The 23,911-nt window shown below is 34.2% G+C and overlaps 1 protein-coding gene and 1 long non-coding RNA gene across 3 annotated transcripts; both read left to right on the plus strand.

The window, feature by feature from the left end:
* Positions 1-2,447: 2,447 nt before the first annotated feature.
* Positions 2,448-3,981, plus strand: LOC148932074 (uncharacterized). The gene is made up of 2 exons (XR_016136044.1): positions 2,448-3,599; positions 3,783-3,981. It is a non-coding gene; the product is annotated as an uncharacterized LOC148932074 (long non-coding RNA).
* Positions 3,982-17,035: 13,054 nt separating this feature from the next.
* Positions 17,036-20,852, plus strand: LOC125191440 (geranylgeranyl transferase type-1 subunit beta-like). Of its 2 annotated transcripts, none has more exons than XM_089063869.1 (11): positions 17,036-17,361; positions 18,260-18,335; positions 18,426-18,484; positions 18,588-18,727; positions 18,875-18,930; positions 19,013-19,089; positions 19,174-19,219; positions 19,431-19,555; positions 19,790-19,860; positions 19,948-20,035; positions 20,370-20,852. In XM_089063869.1, the coding sequence occupies exons 1-11, from the start codon at positions 17,176-17,178 to the stop codon at positions 20,427-20,429; spliced, it is 984 nt and encodes a 327-aa protein (XP_088919995.1). In that variant the 5' UTR covers positions 17,036-17,175; the 3' UTR covers positions 20,430-20,852. The 2 variants fall into 2 exon arrangements, with proteins under 2 accessions (XP_088919995.1, XP_088919994.1); XM_089063868.1 differs by having other exon boundaries at positions 17,038-17,361; positions 20,413-20,852.
* The last annotated feature ends 3,059 nt before the right edge of the window (positions 20,853-23,911 follow it).

The raw sequence follows: 23,911 nt of genomic DNA on the forward strand, positions 1-23,911 counted from the left end.
TTTATAAACACTAACCATTGATATTAATATTTTTACATAAAATAACTAATTATTCATGTTTAATGAAACTTAGTCATTTACTACTAAATTTTAATATTTACATTACAACTAAAATATAAGGTTAATATTTTTGATATATTATTGATTATATGTAAATTTTATATATTTTGTATATTGTATACTTAATTATATGTATTTGCAACAGTAAAACGGTTCGACCAGTGATTGAACCGGTTGTACCGATTGAACCATGAACTAGTAGTTTCGCCGGTTCGCTGGCCGATCCGGTTTTTAAAAATGATAAAAGTAAAATGGGACAAATTTTGGGGGACGGACGGAAATGGAAAAATGACACAAATTTTGGTGGACAGAGATAATAATAGATGAATTAATTAGCACAAAAAAATAAAAAATAAAAAACAGTAATAAATTAAACTAGCTATGAGAAAATATACTAAGACCAAAACTAGTTACAAGAAGAAGACTAATTAAAAAAAATAGTAATCTATTAAAGCAGGTACAAGAATTAGGTATGAAAAATGGAACAACAAGAATTAGAAATTAAAAATAAGCAATAGGTCAAATGGGTGGGGCCCATGCATCCATGAAAGGCGCCACTGCATAGCCTTGACTTTCTCATCTTCCTAGTCCATTTTTTTGTGAACCAAACCAACAAAAACATGTAGAGGTCATAGTCATTCTGATGTTCATGGATTAGTATATTTTATTTTTATATTTATGTTGATTTATTCTCTTTCAATCTTAAATTTCAGGCCAACATTTTCATTAGATTTGACCTTTTACAATTAGGATTTATTGTTATGTTTCTATTTCAGTTTTTACTCTTTTTAGATAATCATTTTATTGTATGATTGGTCATATAAGGGTAATTCATTCTTTTTAGATAATCATTTTATTGTATGATTTTACTCTTTGAACTACTTACTACTCCTACTAAATTATTTAAGTTCTACGATAAAATAACATGATCGTTACATGCTTCAATATGACAATATCCCAAGTTCCATTTAGTGAAAAAAGGTTTTACATAAATACTACAGGAAACTTGTCACGACCGCGCTTTGCTAAGGATAGCATTGCTCGGTAAATCATGACCAGGGGAGGGAATTAAGAAGAGGGGATAGAAGGGGACGAAAGAATTTACAATAAGACATGCAAGTACTCTTCATAAGATAAAAGAGGTTCACAAGACAACGAAAGATCATGAGGATTTAAAACAGTGTTTAACATAGGTCACTCGTTACTGGTCATTTTTCCTATGACCCATTAGTACAAAATACTACAACATAAGCACAGCGGAAGGAGTTGTAACCATATGGTCATGTGTATGAAGACACATGCCACGAAAATCCTACAAAAGAGATGAGACGACCACCAACTCCACTCAGCCACCAGTTCATCACTTGCTCAACCTGCACATTTAGAATATATGCAGGGCTGAGTACGGGGTACTCAGTGAACACATTGCCGAAAGATACACATATAAGAAAAAGTTATTATCATGCCATCACAGTAACACGCGGGGGTTTTTCTTAAAGGCCCGAGCTTACTAAGTTCATTTTCATAAAGTTCGCTTGATCAAGCTAAGTTCATTCCATCAATCCGCCATATCTGATGGTTCATTGTGTGTCGGGAAGGTGGCCACCTTCCACGATCACATTGACCGGCCAACCCTTACGATGACTCACGGTCCATTCCTTTGTGTACACTAACTTGAATAGGATCTTGGTCCTATTGGAGCCGAATTCGTTTCATTCATTCATTCATTTGGCATCGCCAAGCAGATAGGCATCATAAAACAAATAATTTATGGCACGATAATAATTTATGGCACGATTTTATCAAACAAAAATCATTTCATATATTTGATAATTTTATCCACACTTAATGTGTTGGATATAAAGCCCACCTCCATGCTTCCCAAAAATTTGTACTTCTCTACACAAGCTCGGCTTCGAAAGCAAACTCCTTGTACACGCCCTTCTTGAAAGAGGGTATTCATTCAATTAGTTTTATGGATATAGATAAGGTGCATGACAAGCAATGATCCTACATGGAATGTGCATCCTATGTTCGAGGTTCGATCAAAGATAACTTCATTCCATCACAACTTACGACTCTCTAATTTAAAAGAGACTTTAAAAGTAATTGATTAAAATTAATTGTTTCATCACTCCAAAAATCTGTTAACCAACGAGCAATAAATCTTCAAACCCAACAATTAAATCTGGCCTTATAACTTGCACTTAAATTAAACCCAAGTATAAAATAAAAAGAGCAAACATTTCCAACTAATTAAAGTCTAAAGAAACTGCCCAAAGTAATAAATGGGAAGAGCCCAACTATTATTTCCTTGGTCCAGAGAGGAGCCCAAAATTCAAAAGAAGTCAGATTTTTTAATTTAGGATAGGAGCGCGCCGCCCCCTTCTTCCCCAACATCTCACGCCTCTCTCTGCCCGTCACCTCTCTCGGTTGGTCATGGCGTCGCCGGCGAGCGACGCCGGCCACCTAACTCTTCGCTCTCGTTCCTCCTTCCCTCTATCAATTTATCGGTTTTCATTTTCTATCTCTCTCTCTCTCGGTTCAATTATTTTCAGGCACTGGCTCGCCGAGTGCAGCGGGGTTTGCTCGGGCAGCGGCTGCCGAGCGTGTGTGACAGCAGCGGCGGCACCCCGAGAGGGCAGCAGCTGCACGTGTGTGTGTGTGTGGCTGCCGTGGGTCGCAGCAGCGGCGCACTCCTCTGGATGAGACAGCAGGGGCGTGCAGTGGCGACACTGGACAGCTCCGGCAGCGGCAGTGGTTGTGTGTGCGCAAGGCGGCGGAGTTTCAGACCGCACCTCGGGCAAAGGCCCATCAGGCAGCGCGTTGTTGAAGCGCACATGCCCCTCAAAGCTAAGTCTCAACTTGTTTCTTGGTTGCTCGCTATGGTTATCTCAACTAATTAGGATTTATGGTACTTAAGGCTCTACTTGGTTCATTCTTTCATTCAGAGGATATTGGAGGAGTTAGAACTTGGTCTTCATGATAAATCTTCTTTTTTTTTCCTTGGCACACGAGCTTGATAAAAAAAACGTTGGCATCTATTATTGTTGCTAAGATCAAAAGCATCAAAGGCTAAAGCATGATATTGATTCCTAATATAAGCATGCTTGAAAAGTGTCCATGAAAGAAGTTAAATATGCTACGTGAGATTTGTTGTTGGGATTTAATGAGAAAGGAATGTTGTAAAGGAAAGAAAATGGTAGGGCTTGCCATAATATTTGAGCATTCTATGATTCTTGTTCATGCATGGTCTAATGATATGAATAGCTATGAATAAATTTGATGCTTGAAGATTTTACCTTGAAGAAATGAGGAAAAAGTAGGGTGGAGAGACTTGGCTCCTCTTCTTCAAGCACTCATTTGAAGATCCTCACTTTGAAATAAATTTGATGGTGGTTTATGGTGGAACAAAAGATTTAAGAGTAGAGATAGAGTGGTATTTATAGTGGAAAAGGGTACATGGAAAAACATGGTCAAATCCCTAATTCATGGAAGCAAACTATTACACAAGAGATAATGACTTTTTGCCAAAAGGGGTAAGTTGGCAAATCAATCATTCTTAATACCATAAATAGCAAGAATATTACATCTTGTCGCTTAAAAAGACGTGAGCCGTCGTTTGGAAAACGCGAGCCGTCGTTTGATAAGCGTGCTTGATGTGATGTGATTTCGTCGATCGTCTCGTCTTGATTTAACATGCTTCTTATCCTTTTGTGTAGCCATCGGGGTTCAAGGCGTGACTATTGAGCAAGATCCGGAGAGCATGTAGAGTATTTTTTTATTTTTACTCTAATGTTGAACTCGATGTAGAACTTTTATTTGAAGCTCGGTCTTTAAATACGGACTATAAGGATATTAAATATTGTAATAACACTATTTTCATTCATCACTCAAAATATACTTCACAACGTTTGATCATACTAGAAGTAAAAGAGGTTAGGCGCGAAACTAATATATATTAATTATAGGTTAGTTTCCAAAATTCTTAGGAATAAAAAGGCCGGGTGTTACAAAACTAATTTTGATGAATGAGAGAAACTAAAAAACAGATTACTTTTTATACGCGAAAAGAATACTCATATTATTTTTTGTAATGATAAATACTCGATTTAGTTTCCATTGAGTAAAACGATTATAATGCCTAAGCTTCAACTAAAATTGTTTCCAATGTCTACATACTATTAGAAATGAGCCCATTTCTAATACATACCATTTCCTAAAAAGGCGATAAATTCATATCCAACAGTCCACACCTTTTGCGAATTTATTTTTTCCTTCAAAAAATGCTCTTCCAAAATTCCACATTCCAAAAATTAACAATGGAAGAAGAGGAATTCTGGGATTCTGATTTCTGTTCAATAACATGTGGTATAGTAGGAGTACTCATTTCGTTATAAAATAGTGACGGATTCGAATTGGGTTTGTTTTCAAACTTAACACAGACTTGCAATTATATCTAGTCAACCATTTTATATGCTTGAACAGTTGAACTCATTACCTCCAAATTTAGATTTAAACTTCTATTATTGAGATACACATATCACTTTGTTTTATTTTACTTTTATAAATTTGTATAAAGACTTTAGGTCATGTTTGGTTGCCAGGATTCTGTATGGGAAAGTAATCTGATTCCTTAAATTTTAAATTCATGTGTTTATTTCGCTTTTTAATCAAACTGGGAAAGTAATCAGAATCCGAGAACAAGGAAAGTTAGTACAACTTTTCAGGATTCTGAATCCTAACTTTTTTTAGGTATTCTTTTTTCCAGTTTTAGGATTCTTACGTATTTCAGCAATATAGTATAGTTTTATTATTATTATTATTATTATTATTATTATTATTATTATTATTATTATTATTATTATTATTATTAGTTATAATATTTTAAAAATAATTTAAAACTATAAATCATACTTAATTTAACTCTAATAAATAACTGTAATTAAAATTATCATAATTATAACTATATGTTATAATAATTCATAATAGTAATTAATAATTAATAATTAAAATATAATTATATAATATAAATTGTATATTAAATAATAATTAATTATATTTTATAAATTAATAATTAATCAATAAAGTCATAGTGCAATTTTAATTTAGTAAAATTTATTCAATTATAATATCAGTAAATATTATAATTAAATATAATAATTATTATATTTATTATTATAATAAATGAGTATAATACTCCATGTAACTATAATTATTATTATGATGGATAATCCATATTTAAACTATCTATCATAATAATAAATATAATTATATAATTATAATTATTTATAACTAATAATTTATTAAAAATTTTACAATATTATTCTTTTTTATAAATAAAATAATAATAAGTATATTTTTTAGTTTGATGTATAAATTAAATATAAATTTAAAAATCTTGCTATTTTCCAAACACAAGAAAGTAAAGTTACTTGGAATCATATTCCGGAGATTCATTTTTCCAGGAATCATTTTTCTTGTCAAGTTTACTTTCTCACCAACCAAACATGACCTTTATTGTTTAGAATCAAACCTGGGTTCAGAATAATACAGTCCAACCTATTTATCAAGTGAGTCTAGGACTCAAGGCTGGGCTAGGCCCAGAGATATGTAAAAACCAGATCTCTCTCATTTCAGACTTGGGCTGATCGGGCTGATCCAGTTCATTTAACAAGTGGAGTAGTATGTTAATTATTAAATTAGTGCAGTATATTTTGGTTTGAACACAATTTTTTACACAAATATTTTTTTACTAGTATATGTTATTTACACTTCCTTCCGTTAAACCAATATTTTCTAACTTAATAATAGTACTCCTTAGATTAAGAACAAACTCTATTTTATAGTCACTATTTAATTAAGTTATCTCATTGAATAAAAATAAATATATATAAAAAGAAACTTATTGCAAATATTTTTAGAACAACCATATAATATAAGACAAAAATATGTATATTAATTATATTCTCAATTCATTTTGTGCCCTAAAAAACTTGTCTCGGTGTGAAAACCGCAATGCATTCAATCATAGTATATCAACTCCCAAACAATAGAGCATTCCCAATCCCCTAGTATTCATCTCTATTTATATCAAGTCTTTCCCTATTTCTTCACATTTAAATTCAATTTCACTCATGGAGGAAGATGTTCCGCAGAGCTTCTGTTTCTGCAAATCAGGTAATTTCTCTCAATTTTTGAGCTTCTAGTGATATTTCCCACAATAGATTTAAACTGTGCTAAATAATTAGATGATGCTATTATCTTGTTTTGCGTATTAGTAAACCTGGATTTTTATTGCACTTAATGTGTTCGAGGAAATGCATAAGATGGATGTTTCTATGAATGATTGCATAATGAATATTTCTGTTAATATCTCATATGTATTCTGTCTCACATCGGTTATGTAACATAGCCTAGCTTAGTCTCTTGTACTACATATATGTTACCTATGTTGAATGATAATATACACTACTACTTCATCCACTATGTCTCTTTACTTTACTGTTCTACATGGTACCAGAGCGGATTCGAATCCGTCACTAGGTTAGTCTGCAAAAAAAAATGAAAATTAGGGTTTCGAAATTAGGGTTTTTTTTTTCTAGCCGCTGCTGCTCTGCCTGCTTTTCTACTTCGCGCTATTATCTGCTCCTGTTGTTCTGCTCCTGCTCCGCTGCCTACAACTAATTTTTTGTTGTTGCTCTGTATTCTCTGCAATTATCTGCTACTACTCTGCTATTATCTACTGTTACTATTTGCATCTGCAATTATCTGCCTGCGACTCAATTATCTGCCTACTCTGCAATCTCTGCAATTATCTGTCTATTGCTCTGCATAAGATTTGCTCTCGTTTCATCATGTGATCTTAGACCGCCTATCGGAACCACCATTAAGCTAAATGGTTCCAACTATATGCTTTGGTCCCGTGCTTTTCTCCTATTTTTGGGATCATAGAAGAAGAAAAGCCATGTTCAAACTGCCCCGCCTGCTACTACATATGCCAACTATGACACTTGGTGTGCTGATGATTGCTCCGTCATGACTTGGATTCTCAATAGCCTAGAACTAGCTATCAGTCAGAATATCATGTGCTTGGATACTGCCAAAGCCATGTGGGATCTTCTACGGGAGATGTTCTTCAATGACAAAAACGTCTCTCGGGTATTTGAATTGTATGAGAAACTTGTCTCTCATACTCAGGATACTTAGTCAGTCAATGATTACTTCTCTACCCTAAAAGGTCTTGCTGATGAGATTTTGGTTTATCATCCTCTTTCTTGTGATGCCACAACAAAAGCAAAACAATGGGAGGAATTTATGGTAGCAAAATTTTTGTCAGGTCTTAATGCTGATCTCCAGCCACTTCGAGATAGCTTGATGGCAAGTGATACCATTCCAACGTTGTCTAACGCGTTGTCTCGCGTTCTTCGTGTCTCCACCGGGCGTACGGAATCCACCTCTTTTGAGAATTCAGCTATGTCTGCTCGCGGTCGAGGTTCTATGGTGGACGTGGCCGTGGACAAGGACGTGGCCGAGGTCGAGGAAGAGGGTTTCACGATCGACTATGTGATCATTGTGGTCGTTCGAATCACGAGTCTGATAAATGTTGGAAGAAGTTTGGCAAACCAGATTGGGCTAACAACACTGAGTTTACTGGTACAAAATCCCTTTTGACATCTTTTTCTCCATCCTATGTAGCTGCGTTTGCTGTGTCTCCCTTGGATGTTGGATTCGGGTGCCTCTACCCATATTACTGGTACAAAATCCCTTTTGACATCTTTTTCTCCATCCTCTCTTCCATCTGTTCGTCTTGCTGATGGCAACTATTCGCTAGTAACTGACATTGGTGTTGTCAAACCCACTACTCATATCACTCTTGATAATGTCTTGTTTGCCCCAAATTTTCCAGTCAGCTTAATATCTATTAGTCAGCTAACAAAAACACACAATTGTTCTGTCACTTTTTATCCTTCATATTGTATCTTTCAGGACCTGCAGACGAAGAGGACGATTGGTGGAGGACATGAGCGTGGCGGTTTGTACTATTTGGATCTTGTTTCACCTGTCTCTCCTAGTGCTCTCTCTGCTGTTGTTTCTCCATATCAGTGGCATTGTCGTCTTGGCCATCCGTCTTCTTCTAGTCTTCGTAGTTTAGTTCCAGTTGCGCCTGCTGATTTTAATTGTGAGTCATGTGAGTTGGGCAAGCACCATCGCACTTCTTTTCCTTCTCGAGTCGATACTCGTAGCTCTACTGCTTTTGATCTAGTTCATTGTGATGTTTGGGGTCCAAGTAGGATTGAGTCTAGAGGGGGTTTCAAGTATTTTCTAATCCTTGTTGATGATTATTCTCGTATGACATGGTTGTATTTGCTTAAACAAAGAAGTGAAGTCCCTACTGTTCTCAAATCCTTTTATCATGAAATAAAGACACAATATTCTGTTGATTTGCGTATTCTCTGTACTGATAATGCTCTTGAGTTTACACAAAAATCTATATCATCCTTTTGTGAATCTCATGGTATAATTCATCAAACCTCTTGCTCTCACACTTCGCAACAAAATGGGGTAGCCGAGCGCAAGCATCGTCATGTTTTAGATGTTGCGCGTACTCTTATGTCTCACATGCATGTGTCTAAGTATCTATGGTCTAATGTTGTTCTTACTGCATGCTTCCTTATTAACATGATGCCATCTAGTGTGTTGCATGGGGATATTCCTTTTTCGTGCCTTCATCCTGATAAACCTCTTTTTCATATTCCTCCTCGCATTTTTGGGTGTACTTGTTTTGTTCATGATCTTACTCCTAGGTTGGATAAGCTGTCCCCTTGCTCTATTAAGTGTGTTTTTCTTGGTTACTCTAGAACCAAAAAGGGATACCGCTGCTTTGACCCTCTTACCAAACGTCATTATATCTCAGCAGATGTCACCTTCTTTGAGTTTCAGTCTTATTTTACTCATCCTCAAACTAAACCAACCAGCCAGTTAATTCATACTCCTTTGCCTGCCCAAACTTTTGTTTCTCCTATGTCTTCTGCTCCTCCTTTACAGGTCTATACACGCCGTCGTCGACCTACAACAACCTCTGAAACAGTACCAAATACGGTCTCATGTCCACTGCCATAGTCATCTTTGCCTCCAGCTCCTGAAGATTCAACTCCTCCTGATGAGTTACCCATAGCTATTCGCAAAGGTAAACTTACTTGTACCACCAAACACCCTGTGTCTAATCATGTTTCCTTTACTCGCTTGAGTGCTCCTTTTCGTGCCTTTGCTCTTTGTCTTTTGTCTACAGTGATTCCAACTTCTTACCAAGAGGCACTCAAACACCCTTTATGACGAGCCGCTATGGATGAGGAAATGTGAGCTCTCTTGAGTCGTGGTACTTGGATATTGGTACATGCCCCTAATTCGGTAGATATTGTATCTTGTCGTTGGGTGTTTACCATAAAATTTCTTGCTGATGGTAGTATTGATCGATACAAAGCTCGGCTTGTGGCCAAAGGGTACACACAAACTTACGGTATTGACTACTTTGAGACGTTCTCGCCCACTGCTCGTATGAACTCAATCCGCATTATGTTCTCTTTGGCTATTAATCTTTCGTGGCCCATGTATCAGCTTGATGTGAAGAATGCTTTCTTGTATGGTGATTTGACTCTGACGGTCTTTATGGAGCAACCTCCGGGTTTTGTTGCTCAGGGGGAGGATGCTACTAAGGTTTGTTGTCTCAAAAAGGCAATTTATGGCCTTAAACAAAGTCCCAAGGCGTGGTTTGATAAGTTCAGTGGTGTTCTTGGAACTATTGGTTTCAAGCAATGTAAGTCTGATCATTCGGTCTTTGTGCGACATCAAGCATCGGACATTGTCATTCTCATTGTGTATGTTGATGATATACTCATGTCTGGAAATGATGTTCGTGGAATTGAGGAAACTAAGAAATATTTGCAGCAACATTTTGTTATCAAGGATTTGGGGCGTCCTAAGTATTTCCTGGGAATTAAAATTGCACACGGAAGTTCTGGAGTGTCTCTATCTCAGCAAAAGTATGCTACAGATTTATTGAAAGAAACTGGATTACTTGGAACAAAGCCTGTTGATACTCCTATGGAAGTTGATCCAAGTGTTTGGGATGATAGTGGAGAATTCTTGGAGGATAAAGCTAAGTATAGACGTCTTGTTGGAAAGCTTATCTACTTGACAGTAACAAGGCCAGATATTTCCTTTGTTGTTGTCTTGGTCAGTCGGTTTCTAGATAAGCCTAAGCAAGTTCACTGGGATGCAGCTATTCGAATTCTTCAATATATCAAGAAATCTCCCGGTAAAGGATTGTTATTTAAAAAGAATGGTCATCTAAACATCGAAGGATATTCTGATGTTGATTACGCCGGTTCTAAGTCTGATAGAAAGTCTACTTCTGGATATTGCACCTACTTTGGAGGAAACCTGATAACTTGGCGAAGTAAGAAACAACATACTGTTGCGAGATCGTCTGCTGAGGCCGAGTATAGAGCTATGGCTCATACTGCTACTGAGATGATTGGAGTCAAGAATCTACTTGGAGAACTGGGGTTCACTTTCAAAGAACCTTTACTATGCATTGTGATAATCAAGCTGCAATCTACATTGCTAATAATCCAGTTTTTCATGAGAGGACTAAACATATAGAAGTCGATTGTCATTTCATTCAAGAGTGTGTTTTGAATCTGATAATTACTACTCCTTTCACTTAATCGGCCAACCAGATTGCTCATATCTTCACAAAACCGTTGCCTGTGAAACGGTTTTCTGAACTTTGTACCAAGTTGGACATGATCAACATATATGATCCAGCTTGAGGGGGAGTGTTAATATCTCATATGTATTTTGTCCCACATCGGTATGTAACATAGTCTAGCTTAGTCTCTTGTACTATATATATGTTACCTATGTTGAATGATAATATACACTACTACTTCCTCCACTATGTCTCTTTACTTTACTGTTCTACAATTCCCATTTAATTGTTGTTATCTTTTGCGTTGTGTAGACTTTGATTTTTCCATCGTGGACGTCTTCTTCGAGAGTGGTAGCGAACCATATATCACAACGAAAGGAATCCTTTTGGTAGATAAGGGTGGTGACGTTGTTAAATTGTTCGAAAAGCTTGTGGATCTGAAACTGTGTGAACCTAATGAAGTTACAATGGAATAATGATTGTTGACGTCTGATAAGGTTGGCATCTCGATTTTTCTATGACACTTCCTTTGAAGAGATTCAAAAGAAGTAGTAAGAAATCGATGCCCAGTCTAATAATGTGTTAATTGACGTGTTATGCTGTGAAATTATTCGAAATGATTTTGGATTTCTGATGTGAGTATAACTATGTTATTATTATGGACTCATGGAGATGCTTGGAATTTGCAAAGTTGGACAAATAGTTATAGCTCACGATCTGCATCATATATAAATGCACTGCGTAGCTACACAAATAAAGTTTGTGTTGATCAATGAAGTCCAACAATCTGTGGGATTCCTTCCTCATTAAAGGATTGTTTTTAGAGGATAGGGTTTGGTCATTTCTTCATTAAAGGATTGTTTTTAGAGGCTAGAGTTTGGTCCTTTTTTTATTAAAGGATTGTTTTTAGAGGATAGAGTTTGGTCCTTACTTCATTAAAGGATTGTTTTTAGAGGATAAGATTGATTGTTGTTAGAGGATAAGGTTGACGATTAAAGACTGTGTGAGCCTAATGATGTTATGATATGGTAGTGATATGTGCGCATTGCAAATGTCACACAAATATTTGTAGCCCACAAGTATTTGATGCTTTGGTTGCAATTCTACACTCGAATGTAGTATCACAAATCATGTGGTTAAGTATGGTTATATGTTGTTATTGCAACTCCTGCTTTGATGTTGCTTTATGGATTGGAAAAGATACATTTGAGTGACGTGAACTTTTCCTAAGAATACATGGATGTCATAGGCTCTTTGCTTCTGATATCATCCCTATGCGTTCGGTGGTTCAAAGTGGGGAGTTTTTCAAGACTTTACCTTCTTCTAATGAAGATAGTGATTTGGTGCAATGGAAAACGAGATTTGGGCGCCTTGCTTTAGCTACCTAAGCAAGCATGAAACACTATTGTACTCGAAGAGATCCATTGGTTGTGTGTATGTTGTTCTTATGTTGAGAAATCGATGAGCATCAAGCTTAAAAAGGTTAGCCAAAACAACTGTGGAATTTCAAATTCTAACCACGCTCGTTATCAATCTTAATTCAATGTTGATATAGAATATACTCATGTTAATGTATTTGCTCACATCAAATGTTGTTCATCAATTTTCAGGTGTGGAACCTAAATAGCGGATCCACAAAGGTTATATAGATGAGTAAGAGTGGTTTACCAAGTACTTTCGTGAACTGCTATAGTGGTGATTCAAACTCTAGAGATAGCTTACCAATTAAGTTGTACTTCATGGTTTAATCTTAGACTATGTTCTCATAAGATATTGTTCTGATAGCTTATAAAATGTTAAGGTGTTCGAATAGCAACTATTGATATTATATATTTATAGTCATTTAAACCAATTAATTTGCAATTGTTGTGCATTATTTAATTTTATGTGCTTATTCAAGTTCTTCATTGAGCAATTGTTGTACTCCATCCGTTTTATAAAATTATGTGCATTTTTCATTTTATTTGCCTCATAAAAATATCAGCATTTCCATTTATGGAAAGTTATTCCAATTTATTAACTAATACCACCATCAACACACTAATAATAATGTTGGTTCCGCTATCTATTAATACTACTTTAACTATTATTCTCTGCATCTCTCTTATTTTACCAATTTTTTTCTTAATTTCCGTACGTACCATACCAAATGCCTATATTTTTGTGGGACGGAAGAAGTATTTAATTCTAAGAAATAAATTTCACTTTTATTTGTATTTTGAGTTACTTATAATATTTGTATTAAATACTACTCCATCTGTTACCTTCTAAGTGACACATTTTTTTTTTTTTGGATGTCTCATTTTATATAATAGTACATTTTTAAATATAAAAACACGTCTCTTACTTGATTCTTTCTGTTTACGCACAAAATGAAACTATTTAAAAATTCATGCTAAATTAAAAATGTTCTACAATGGGAACGGGAGAGTATAACGGTTGATCCGCTAATAAGCTAGGTGTTGAATAAAATCCCATTTGAACCCTATATATTGTGGTTGAATTAAAAGCCCATTTGGAAGCCCAAATATGCCGCCGCTCACTTCGAAGATGTAAATTTACATTACAACCATATTTAAAATTTTTGTATGATATTTCCTCATATTTCGACGCTAGTATGTTATGTATTTCTAGTTAAAGTGAAAAGGCAAACTTAATTTTCGTAATTAAAAAAAATAGATACTCCTATTTCATAATATAAATATCTAGATATTTTTGTATTAGTAGAATTATCATGAAAGATCATGGATTCATGGTTTCATAATTAATAAATGATGATATTTTCTAGAACACCTATATGTGTATCTATATATACTTGGCGTTATCAATCATTTTGTAGAAAGGAAAATAATTAAAAGTTATCAAGTTTAGCTTAAATCAACAAAAATCTATAGTAATTTAATACATTTCAAAGAGTACATATTAATTGATTAAAATGTAGTAAAATATTAAACAAATTATTCTCTTTAATATTAATTTTAGTTATTATAATTGAAAATGACTGAATATTTTAAATATTTTATGCACAATATTATTTGATCATATTATCACTAATTCTAACCAAATACGCAGTCTGAGAATAGCGAAATATTCAGTATGAGAGTAGCGATGGACTTGAAAGGGATAAATAGAATTTTTGTGCCCAATATTATTTCATCATATTATCACTAATTCTGCCAAAATAGGTAGTCCGAGGATAGCGATGGACTTGAAAGGGATGACAGGCTACATGGATAGAGGTTTTACACACAATATTATTTGATCATATTATCACTAATACTGCCGAAAATAGATAGTTTGAGGACAATAATGGAAATGAAAGAATCGACAGCCGCGCTAAAATGTTGATGTGGTGAGATGACTTATTTTGAACTAAAGCAATATAGTCCATTTTAGATGTAGCTTTACAAGATGGATAGCTTAATCAAATAGAAGTAGTACCAAATTGTATGAACTCTAGGTCAAGATTATATGTCAAAGGGTCATGCTTTTATGGAATTAAACTAATCAAATATTCTCTCCATTCTTCTGTATAGAAACTTTCTTTTTGTTATGGGATTGAAGAAAAATTATTTTAAATATTTTTAAAAAGGAGAATAAAGTAGAAAGAAAAAAAATAGATAGATAAAAAAGAAAGTAAAGTACTTTTTACTAAAAAAATTAATTGACTCCGCTATAATAGGATAATTCTAAAAGAAATACAATTCAGCAACAAAAGGATGGACGGAGTATCAAATATTCAAATTTTATGCACTTTACGCTCTGAGTTAGGTTTTAATTGGACAATATGTTGGATTATTATATTTGTGAGGTTAAATACTCATTCTATTCATTATTTAAGCTTTTTTAATGAAAATGTTTGAACTCTTTAATTTTAATAAAAATTGAAATGTTGTGTTTTTTGCTATTGTTCTAAATTTGAGACATTTTTGTTGAAATAAGATGATATCGAATTCTTAAGCCTTTTCTAGATAGACTACGTAATTAATGCACAACATAATTACTATTTGAGTGAATATATAAATGGTTACATGAATCGTAAGGTTTGCATATAAATAGTCCATAAAGGAGTGTTTGAGATTGTATCCAAGATTAACTATGTAATATGTTTAATTTATAAGATTCAATTCTACAATTCAAATCCTAGATGAATAATCATGAGATAATGTCTAGAGCTTCTGTCTTAGTGGCAATGAGCTTAGACATTATTGTATGAGATGCCAAGTTCGAGCCCTCTTGCCTAGATGACTAAAATAATCTCACGACTCAATCCTAAATTATATATTGGTATTATTTTATCGAGGAAACCGAACACCACTAAATAGTATGAATAGTCCATGGACTTAAAGGTAATCTAACTCATGGTATTTTTTCAATATTTGGCCTATTATTAACCGAAAATGTCTTCAATGCATGAAGGACATTTTTTTACTTTCATAAAACGGAGATACATGACTATTGGCTATTGGGTTATTGGGTATAGGGATGTCAATTCAATCCGAAACTCGTGGACCGGCCCGAACAACCTGGTAAAATGAGCGAGTTAGGGCTGTAATTTAATTACCCGAAAACAAAACGGGCTAAACGGGTTGGCCCGAATGAGTTGGCGGGTTAAACGGGTTGCGGGTCAGCCCGATGGGTTGCGAGTTTTAATTATAAAATATTAAGTTTTAAGAGTTTTTTATATTTTTGAATCCCACAATTATTAGTCTTATTCAATTTTCATTCTACACTTTTCCACTCGATCCCACAATATCAGCTTTCAAGTTCCACCTCAACTCATTATTCCACCGTCTCATCATCTGTCAATAGTGCCTTACCACCACCAAAGCCGATCAAGACAAAATTAAGAACTAACCATCAAAATCTCAATATAATTATCATTTTAATAATGATTCTTGTAAGACATGACTTTTTATTTTCATAAAGAATTAGTTATGAACAATGTCATAATAATGACACGAACACAAGCTTTAACTTATGTTGTAGTTGATCGAGATGAAAAACTTCTTTTCAAGTATTATTGAAGAAAACTATAAAAATTTGAAGATTTTATATGATTCCAAACTAAAAAGAAATGAAGTATCTAAATTTTAAATCATTGTATAGAAGAAAATTTTGATACAAGAGATTATTTTCGAAAGCTTTTAAGCTCGAATAGCCCGATGGGTTAGCCCAAAACCCGGCGGGTTAGGGTTAGGGTTAGGGTTGAAAATTTATGACCCGAAAAATCCATAACCCGAATGGCCCGCACTCAAATAGCCCGGCGACCCGAGTGGGCTGGCCCGAACCTGAACGGATTAGCCCGATTGACATCCCTAATTGGGTATGATATTTTCTTTAACGTTCTATTCCCACATTATTCAAATATAGTTAAATAATCCATTCATCTTATAAAAAAAAATACATAATTTTTTAATCAACATAAATTTTAATGTACAATTGATTAAATAATATTAAAAAAATTAAAATATTATTAATAAATAAAATAGGGGTCAGGATTTAGAGAAAACTTTTTATTAACTAGACTTGATCTATTTTTAAATAATACTAGTATTATGCTTCGTTGGGGAATGCTCAATTGTCAACTCATCATTTAATTGCTAACTACAATTAATTTAAGGTCATAGGATTTTAGAAAATGTGTGGTCTACAATTTGTCACGTGTAATTTTTCATTTTTATTAATTAAATCGAAAAAGATAAAAAAAAACTCCAAATTAGGGTTTTTGATGAAAAATGTCTATACAGTGTTTCGAAAATATCAACACAATGCTTTGAGAATGTCAACACAATGCTTTAAGAATATTAACTCATTGCTTATATTGACATTCTACATGTATTATATTGACATATTTTATATAGTAAATATTGACATTTCTGCTATACGAAAAAATTAAAAAATTTCAATTTTTTTTTTCAAATTTTGACGTCAGAACATATGCATGTAGTATATCGTTGAAATCTTTACAAAATTATCTTTAATTTGATATATGTTATATGAATTTAAAGTTTTGGGATTTTTTTTAAAAGTTAGTTATAACTAATTTTGTAGTGAATTGACATTAATGCTCATATTGATATTTTTTTGAATTAATCCTATGATCTTAACGTTTTTTTTTATCGTATTGACATTTCAGAATTATAATCTAGGTCTTTAATTTAAATATTTAATTACTATTATTTAATGATAATTATTAATTAAATATTAAATTAGCAATATAACAATCTGCTCCATTTAAGGACGGCGGAGTATCAATTTTGTAAACTATTCTTCGCTCAAAATCAAAATTCTACAGCCAAACTCTTACGAATCAGTTTTCTCTGTTGAAAAGAAATCTATTCCAAAAATACTCACTCTCATACTTGCAGATTTGCGGCGGAAACCTAAAAAATTCAACAATGGAAGATGAGGAATTCTGCGATTTCGATTCAGAATCGCTGAGCTTCGAGAAGGATCGGCATATATACTATCTGGAGATGATGTATCGGGGGCTGCCTGCTCCCTATCAAGGCCAAGAGACCATCCGCCTCACTCTCGCCTACTTCGTCATCTCCGGCCTCGACATCTTCGGCGCTCTCGATCGAGTATCTCCTCTTTCCATAATTCTATTTCCAATTCATTCCCCTCCCCATTCCTTTGTGAAATTTATTGAAAATTATGCTCGAATCTGAACTTGTTTGAAGATGCAGGGATTGATTTTATTATAAAGTTTACTTTTTTTATTGAACTTGATTTCTGATTTTTGGGTTAAAATTTGCTAATTGCAATAATATAAAGGGTGAAGTTAGAGGTTTAGAACTATGTAGTTAGTGTGAAATACTCCCGTGCTATTTTGGGAAATAGAGTAGATATTTATGATGTTAGTTTTATAACCTCACAGCTGTACTTAAGCTATGTGATTTATTATCAATAAGTGTGATGAACAGACATTCCTTAAGTAAATATTGAAATATAGATATAACAAGGCTCTATGTTCTTAGTAATATGGTGTGTTTGTATTGATTTGAACTACGAATAAAGTCGTATCTAAAAATTTTTCAACCATCAGCTGTGCACTGACACTAGGTTTTGTTTCTAGGAACTAATAGTGAAGGTTGCCTTCCACTCGACAGTGTTATGTGAAATAGTTTTTTAATCAGCAGCCTTGTTTAGGTACCTTTATTGTTGCATTCAAGGCTGTTGTGGTTTTATAAATGGATACTGGATAGACGGGTCTAGAAAGGGTTTTGAGCAGGTTTACGGTCAACCAAACCGAGGTTTTGGATACATGTTTCAGCTGGAGGCTTAAATCTGGATTGTAATCTTCATTTAGTTTTGCTGTTAGTTATAGTTCGAGAAGGATTCTTGGGGTTTAAATAGCATAATTAGAGCTTCAGCCTTCAACATTGCTGCCATGACTGGCAGTTTCTGCTTGTAGTTGTAGTTGATTCGCATTTAGCTCAGAAGATATATATTTTGACAATCTGTTCTATCTTTCATTAGATTGACAAAGAAGCAGTCATTAATTGGGTTTTATCTCTTCAAGCTCATCCAAAGAATGGCAGAACATTTGAAAATGGTGAGGTAATTCACTGAGATCTTCCTTTTAGGATAGAAGTAATGCTACAGCATTGATATATTTATATGAACATATGTATTATCTGCTCAGGCCAGTTTTACGGATTCCATGGTTCAAGAAGCTCCCAATTCCAATCAGATAATAATGGGGTACGAAATTGTTTACAGCATATTTAGGTATCAAATGCAAAGGCCGTGTTCGCATTTTTCTTGCTGCAGTATTTGATTTATTTGTTTAAATACATCTGTGCAGGCTGCACAACTCAATGGCAGTCACCTAGCAAGCACGTATTGTGCATTGGCAATATTAAAGACTGTTGGCTATGATTTATCTCAAATTGACACTGAAGTATTATTGAAATCAATGAGAACTCTGCAACGGCCTAATGGATGGTACTATTTAAGTTCATCATTTTTCCCTTGTCATTAATCTATTTCGACGGCTATCTTGTTTGCTTGTAGGGCTTTTACTGCGTGATCCTGCTATTCGTTTTATCTTCATTTTGCTTGGCATGATAACTGATGTTTCATATTTCCTAGTTTTATGCCCATTCACACTGGAGGAGAAACAGATCTCCGCTTTGTGTTTTGTGCAGGTAAGAAAATTCTTTCAATGGATAGTCAAGTTTCATTTTCTTCTGAATGATGATTCAACTGCGTAGTTTTTGATGTCTTCAGCGGCCATTTGTTCAATGTTGAAGAATTGGACCGGCATGGATCGTGAGAAGGCTAAGGAATTTATTAGAAATTGTCAGGTAGTTCCCCTAACTTCTTAACTTAGCTCATCCGATATTCACCAATATTATTTTCAAGAACTTGCCAATTGACTTTGCCTGCAGTCGTATGACGGTGGATTTGGACTGATTCCAGGTGCAGAATCTCATGGTGAGTGGATTTGAAAATCGTCAAATCAGTTCGTTTGCTATAGTGTGGTTTCTTTCAGAAATTATGAACTCGATGAACCTGCCAATTCATCCCCGTTTTTCTTTGTTGTGTTTTGTGATTAAGCAATCAACACTGGTATTTAAGATGGAGACCTTTCACTTCTTGCAGATATTTTTAACACTTACTGATTTGAATTGATTTAGTGTCACAGGTGGTGCCACTTATTGTGCTGTTGCATCTCTTAAACTGATGGGGTTCTTGGGAGAAGATTCACTATCTGCAGAAGCATCCTCTGATGTCATCAACGTGCCATTGCTTCTGGAATGGAGTTTGCAGGTTTATGCTCTACTATGTTATAGTATAAAACATTAGCCAAGTCTATTTCAATGTTGCGGATGCAGAACAAAGAATAAGTGAAGTTAAATTATACCTGGAATGTCGTTTTATTTTGAGTTCAGATTAAGTCATAAATAATTAGGTCTCCTGTCCAAAAGAAGCATGGAATACACTGAATTTGAGAGAATGGTTTTTAACTCTTTCCTTAGCGAGACCTCGTGTGTTATGTTGCAGAAGCAGGCATTCGAAGATGGTGGCTTCCGAGGTAGAGCGAACAAGGCAACTGATACGTGTTACGCCTTTTGGTGTGTTTTAATGATCCTTGTGTGGGTTTTTCTTTTAATCTTTGTCATTTCTTGTATTTGTAACCGAAGTAGTATCAAATTTTTTAGGGTGGGAGGAACTCTAAGGATTCTACAAGCCGATAAATTCATAAACGAGGAAGCATTGCGTGGATTTTTGCTGACTTGTCAATATAAGGTGCTTTTCAACTCTCCTTTTGTGTCTAATAATTGGACTATTATGTTAAGTAGAACCTTGAAATTTTGAAATGCATTACCTCTATTTCCATTGTTTCCCATAACTCGGATTTTTATTTGTCAAAACCATGAAACTCCAAACAATAGCTGCATGCAACAAGAGTATATTGATCTGTCATGTTATTTCTCGACTATTTAGACTGCATATATCACAGATATATATGGTTGCATCAATTTGACACAGTTATTGGTAATGAATCTGTGTAATATGGTACTTTTCATTATCTCCTCTTGGGATCTCTAGTTTTCTTCATGTAGTTTTCATTGTCTGAAAGTTGTGTTTCCGGCTTGACCATGGATGGATCTCTGTTGTGCCAGTATGGTGGTTTCAGTAAATTCCCGCAGATGTTGCCAGATATTTACCACTCCTATTATGGATTTTGCGCATTTAGCATGTTGAGAGAACCTGGTCTCAACCCTTTATGCGTTGAACTGGGTATATCGGCTATTGCTACAATTGGACTTTGAGTGCTGCATTGGCACAAGATCAGACCCGAGTAAAGAAGTATACCGCGATCAGCTACACTAACAGCACCATAACTACAACTTTCTGCAAGAAATTTATCCAGGTCACTGTGTTTCTTTTTCCATTGTCTTGTTTATAAGCCACACATTGCTGTATTAAGTACTACTAACTTATAAGCTTAGTCAAACATCTTTCTTGAATCTTGATACAAATACACTTGTGATGAACTTTGACTCGTTTTGCAATTTAGGGTACGGTCTTTGGAATGTCGAAATATGGTCGACATGTTATATTTGTTTCACGCTTAACACACGATTAAGTTTCGTTATCAGAGAGTTGACATGGCATGCCTTACCGAGTTTTACATTCGACATGTCAAGCTTTTTAGTGTTAATTTCATAATAAATCAAAAGGTTGTGATATTATGATGTAAAACTCGTGTATAATAAACCGAACAAAAACAATAAAGACATATTTCTTGATTATATATTACTACTTTTATTGAGTGTAGACAGCTGAGGTATATTTCATCTCAGCTAGCTGATTATCCTACCTGTAAGAGAACTGGCATATTCTCTCAAATAAATTACTTTCAAAAGGGAATGTCTTATTTATAAATTCGGAGTACTATATCAATCATTACATTTTTCATTTTTATTTTGATCCGTGCAGTAGATATCCTCTCGCCAATTCCGGTTGCTAACCATCGGTCATGGTTACGGTTCCAGTTCCAAAATTGATAGCGTCGGTTTGAATCTGATTGAATCCACAATTCTGATCGGTTAGAATCCGATTGTTGAATTGACAATTCCGATTTAACCATGCAGCCTTAGATTCATTATGAGCATTTTTAGATGGGTAAATACTTTTACTTGTTGAAACCAAACTTTTATCACAAAAAAAATAATGATGGGACATAGTGTTTGAAATAAAAAATGGGAGGAAATGTCCAAGAAATCTGAGAAAGGAATGATTATTGTTGTTAGGCACATTACTTTAGGTTAGCACGCACGAGACTGTTTTTCACGGGTTAATGTTTGCATTTTGTTCTTTTTGAAAAGGCCAAACCTTACGCTACACTTTCCCACCATTACTTAAATGATTTACGCCCCAAAACTATAGATTGTTTTGAAAATATTCTTATTCACAGTATTACTCATATTGTAACCGATGAAACTCAAATTAATAAGTTAGGAGTTTGAGATCAATTATTTTAATTCGAGAAATAATTATATAATATGTTCGGGTTATATCGTTGTCAAGAGGCCCACACCTACTTTCTTTTCTAATTTCAACTCATCACTGTCACACTCATTCTACTTTCATTTTTGGATATTAGAAAATTAGATGATAAGTTGTGGAATAATAGACCATGGTGTATGAATTGGATAATGGGATTCGAATGATAGAATTTTTGAATTCAAATTATGGACGTAGAATTTAATTTCAAATAAAAAGCTACTTATATTACTAAAAAAGTTAGGTACAAGATTCGGATGACAGATTTTTGAATCAAAATTATGGACGTAGAATTTAATTCACAATAATTAGTTCACAATTATATAATACTAGTCTAAAAAATTAGGAATATACTTATTCTACCCTTTCACTTAAATAATTTATCAATATTGGCCATATCTCATTCTATAAACGAATAAAGTTCTCTTATAACAAGATAATTCTTTTGGTAGATAAGGGTGGTGATGTTGTTAAATTGTTCGAAAAGCTTGTGGATCTGAAACTCTGTGAACCTAATGAATTTACAATGAAATAATGATCGATGACGTCTGATAAGGTTGGCATCTCAATTTTTCTATGACACTTCTTTTGAAGAAGTTTCGAAAGAAGTAGCAAGAAACCGATGTCAAGTCTAATAGTGTGTTAATTGACGTGTTATGCTGTGAAATTATTCGAAAACATTTTGGATTTCTGATGTTAGTATAACTATGTTATTATTATGGACTCATGAAGATGCTTGGACTTTGCAAAGTTGGACAAATAGTTATAGCTCACGATCTGCATCATATATAAATGCACTGCGTAGCTACACAAATAAAGTTTGTGTTGATCATGAAGTCCAACAATCTGTGGGGATTCCTAGGAGTTTGGTCCTTTCTTCATTAAAGGATTGTTTTTAGAGGCTAGGGTTTGGTCCTTTCTTCATTAAAGGATTGTTTTTAGAAGATAAGATTGATTGTTGTTAGAGGATAAGGTTGACCATTAGAGACTGTGTGAGCCTAATGATGTTATGATATGATAGTGATATGTGCGCATTGCAAATGTCACACAAATATTTGTAGCCCACAAGTATTTGATGCTTTGGTTGCAATTCTACACTCGAATGTAGTATCACAAATCATGTGGTTAAGTATGGTTATATGTTGTTATTGCAACTCCTGCTTTGATGTTGCCTTATGGATTGGAAAAGATACATTTGAGTGGCGTGGACTTTTCCTAAGAATACATGGATGTCATAGGCTCTTTGCTTCTGATATCATCCCTATGCGTTCGGTGGTTCAAAGTAGGAAGTTTTTCAAGACTTTACCTTCTTCTAATGAAGATAGTGATTTGGTGCAATGGAAAACGAGATTTGGGCGCCTTGCTTTAGCTACCTAAGCAAGCATGAAACACTGTTGTACTCGAAGAGATCCATTGGCTGTGTGTATCCTGTTCTTATGTTGAGAAATCGATGAGCATCAAGCTTAAAAGGTTAGCCAAAATAACTGTGGAATTTCAAATTCTAACCGGGCTCATTATCGAATCTTAATTCAATTTTAATATAGAATATACTCATGTTAATGTATATGCTCACATCAAATGTTGTTCATCAATTTTCAGGTGCGGAACCTAAATAGCAGATCCAGAATGGTTATATAGATGAGTAAGAGTGGTTTACCAAGTACTTTCGTGAACTACTATAGTGGTGATTCAAACTCTAGAGATAGCTTACCAATTAAGTTGTACTTCATGGTTTAATCTTAGACTATGTTCTCATAAGATATTGTTCTAATAGCTTATAAAATGTTAAGGTGTTCGAATAGCAACTATTGATATTATATATTTATAGTCATTTAAACCAATTAATTTGCAATTGTTGTGCATTATTTAATTTTATGTGCTTATTCAAGTTCTTCATTGAGCAATTGTTGTACTCCATCTGTTTTATAAAATTATGTGCATTTTTCATTTTATTTGTCTCATAAAAATCTAAGCATTTCCATTTATGGAAAGTTATTCCAATTTATTAACTAATACCACCATCAACACACTAATAATAATGTTGGTTCTGCTATGTACTAATATTACTATAACTATCATTCTCTGCATCTCTCTTATTTTTTTAATTTTTTT

The sequence above is a fragment of the Salvia hispanica genome, chromosome 2, assembly GCF_029641045.1.
Source record: "Salvia hispanica isolate PSC_SH4W2 chromosome 2, Shi_PSC_v1, whole genome shotgun sequence".
In the NCBI taxonomy this organism is placed as follows: Eukaryota; Viridiplantae; Streptophyta; class Magnoliopsida; order Lamiales; family Lamiaceae; genus Salvia; species Salvia hispanica.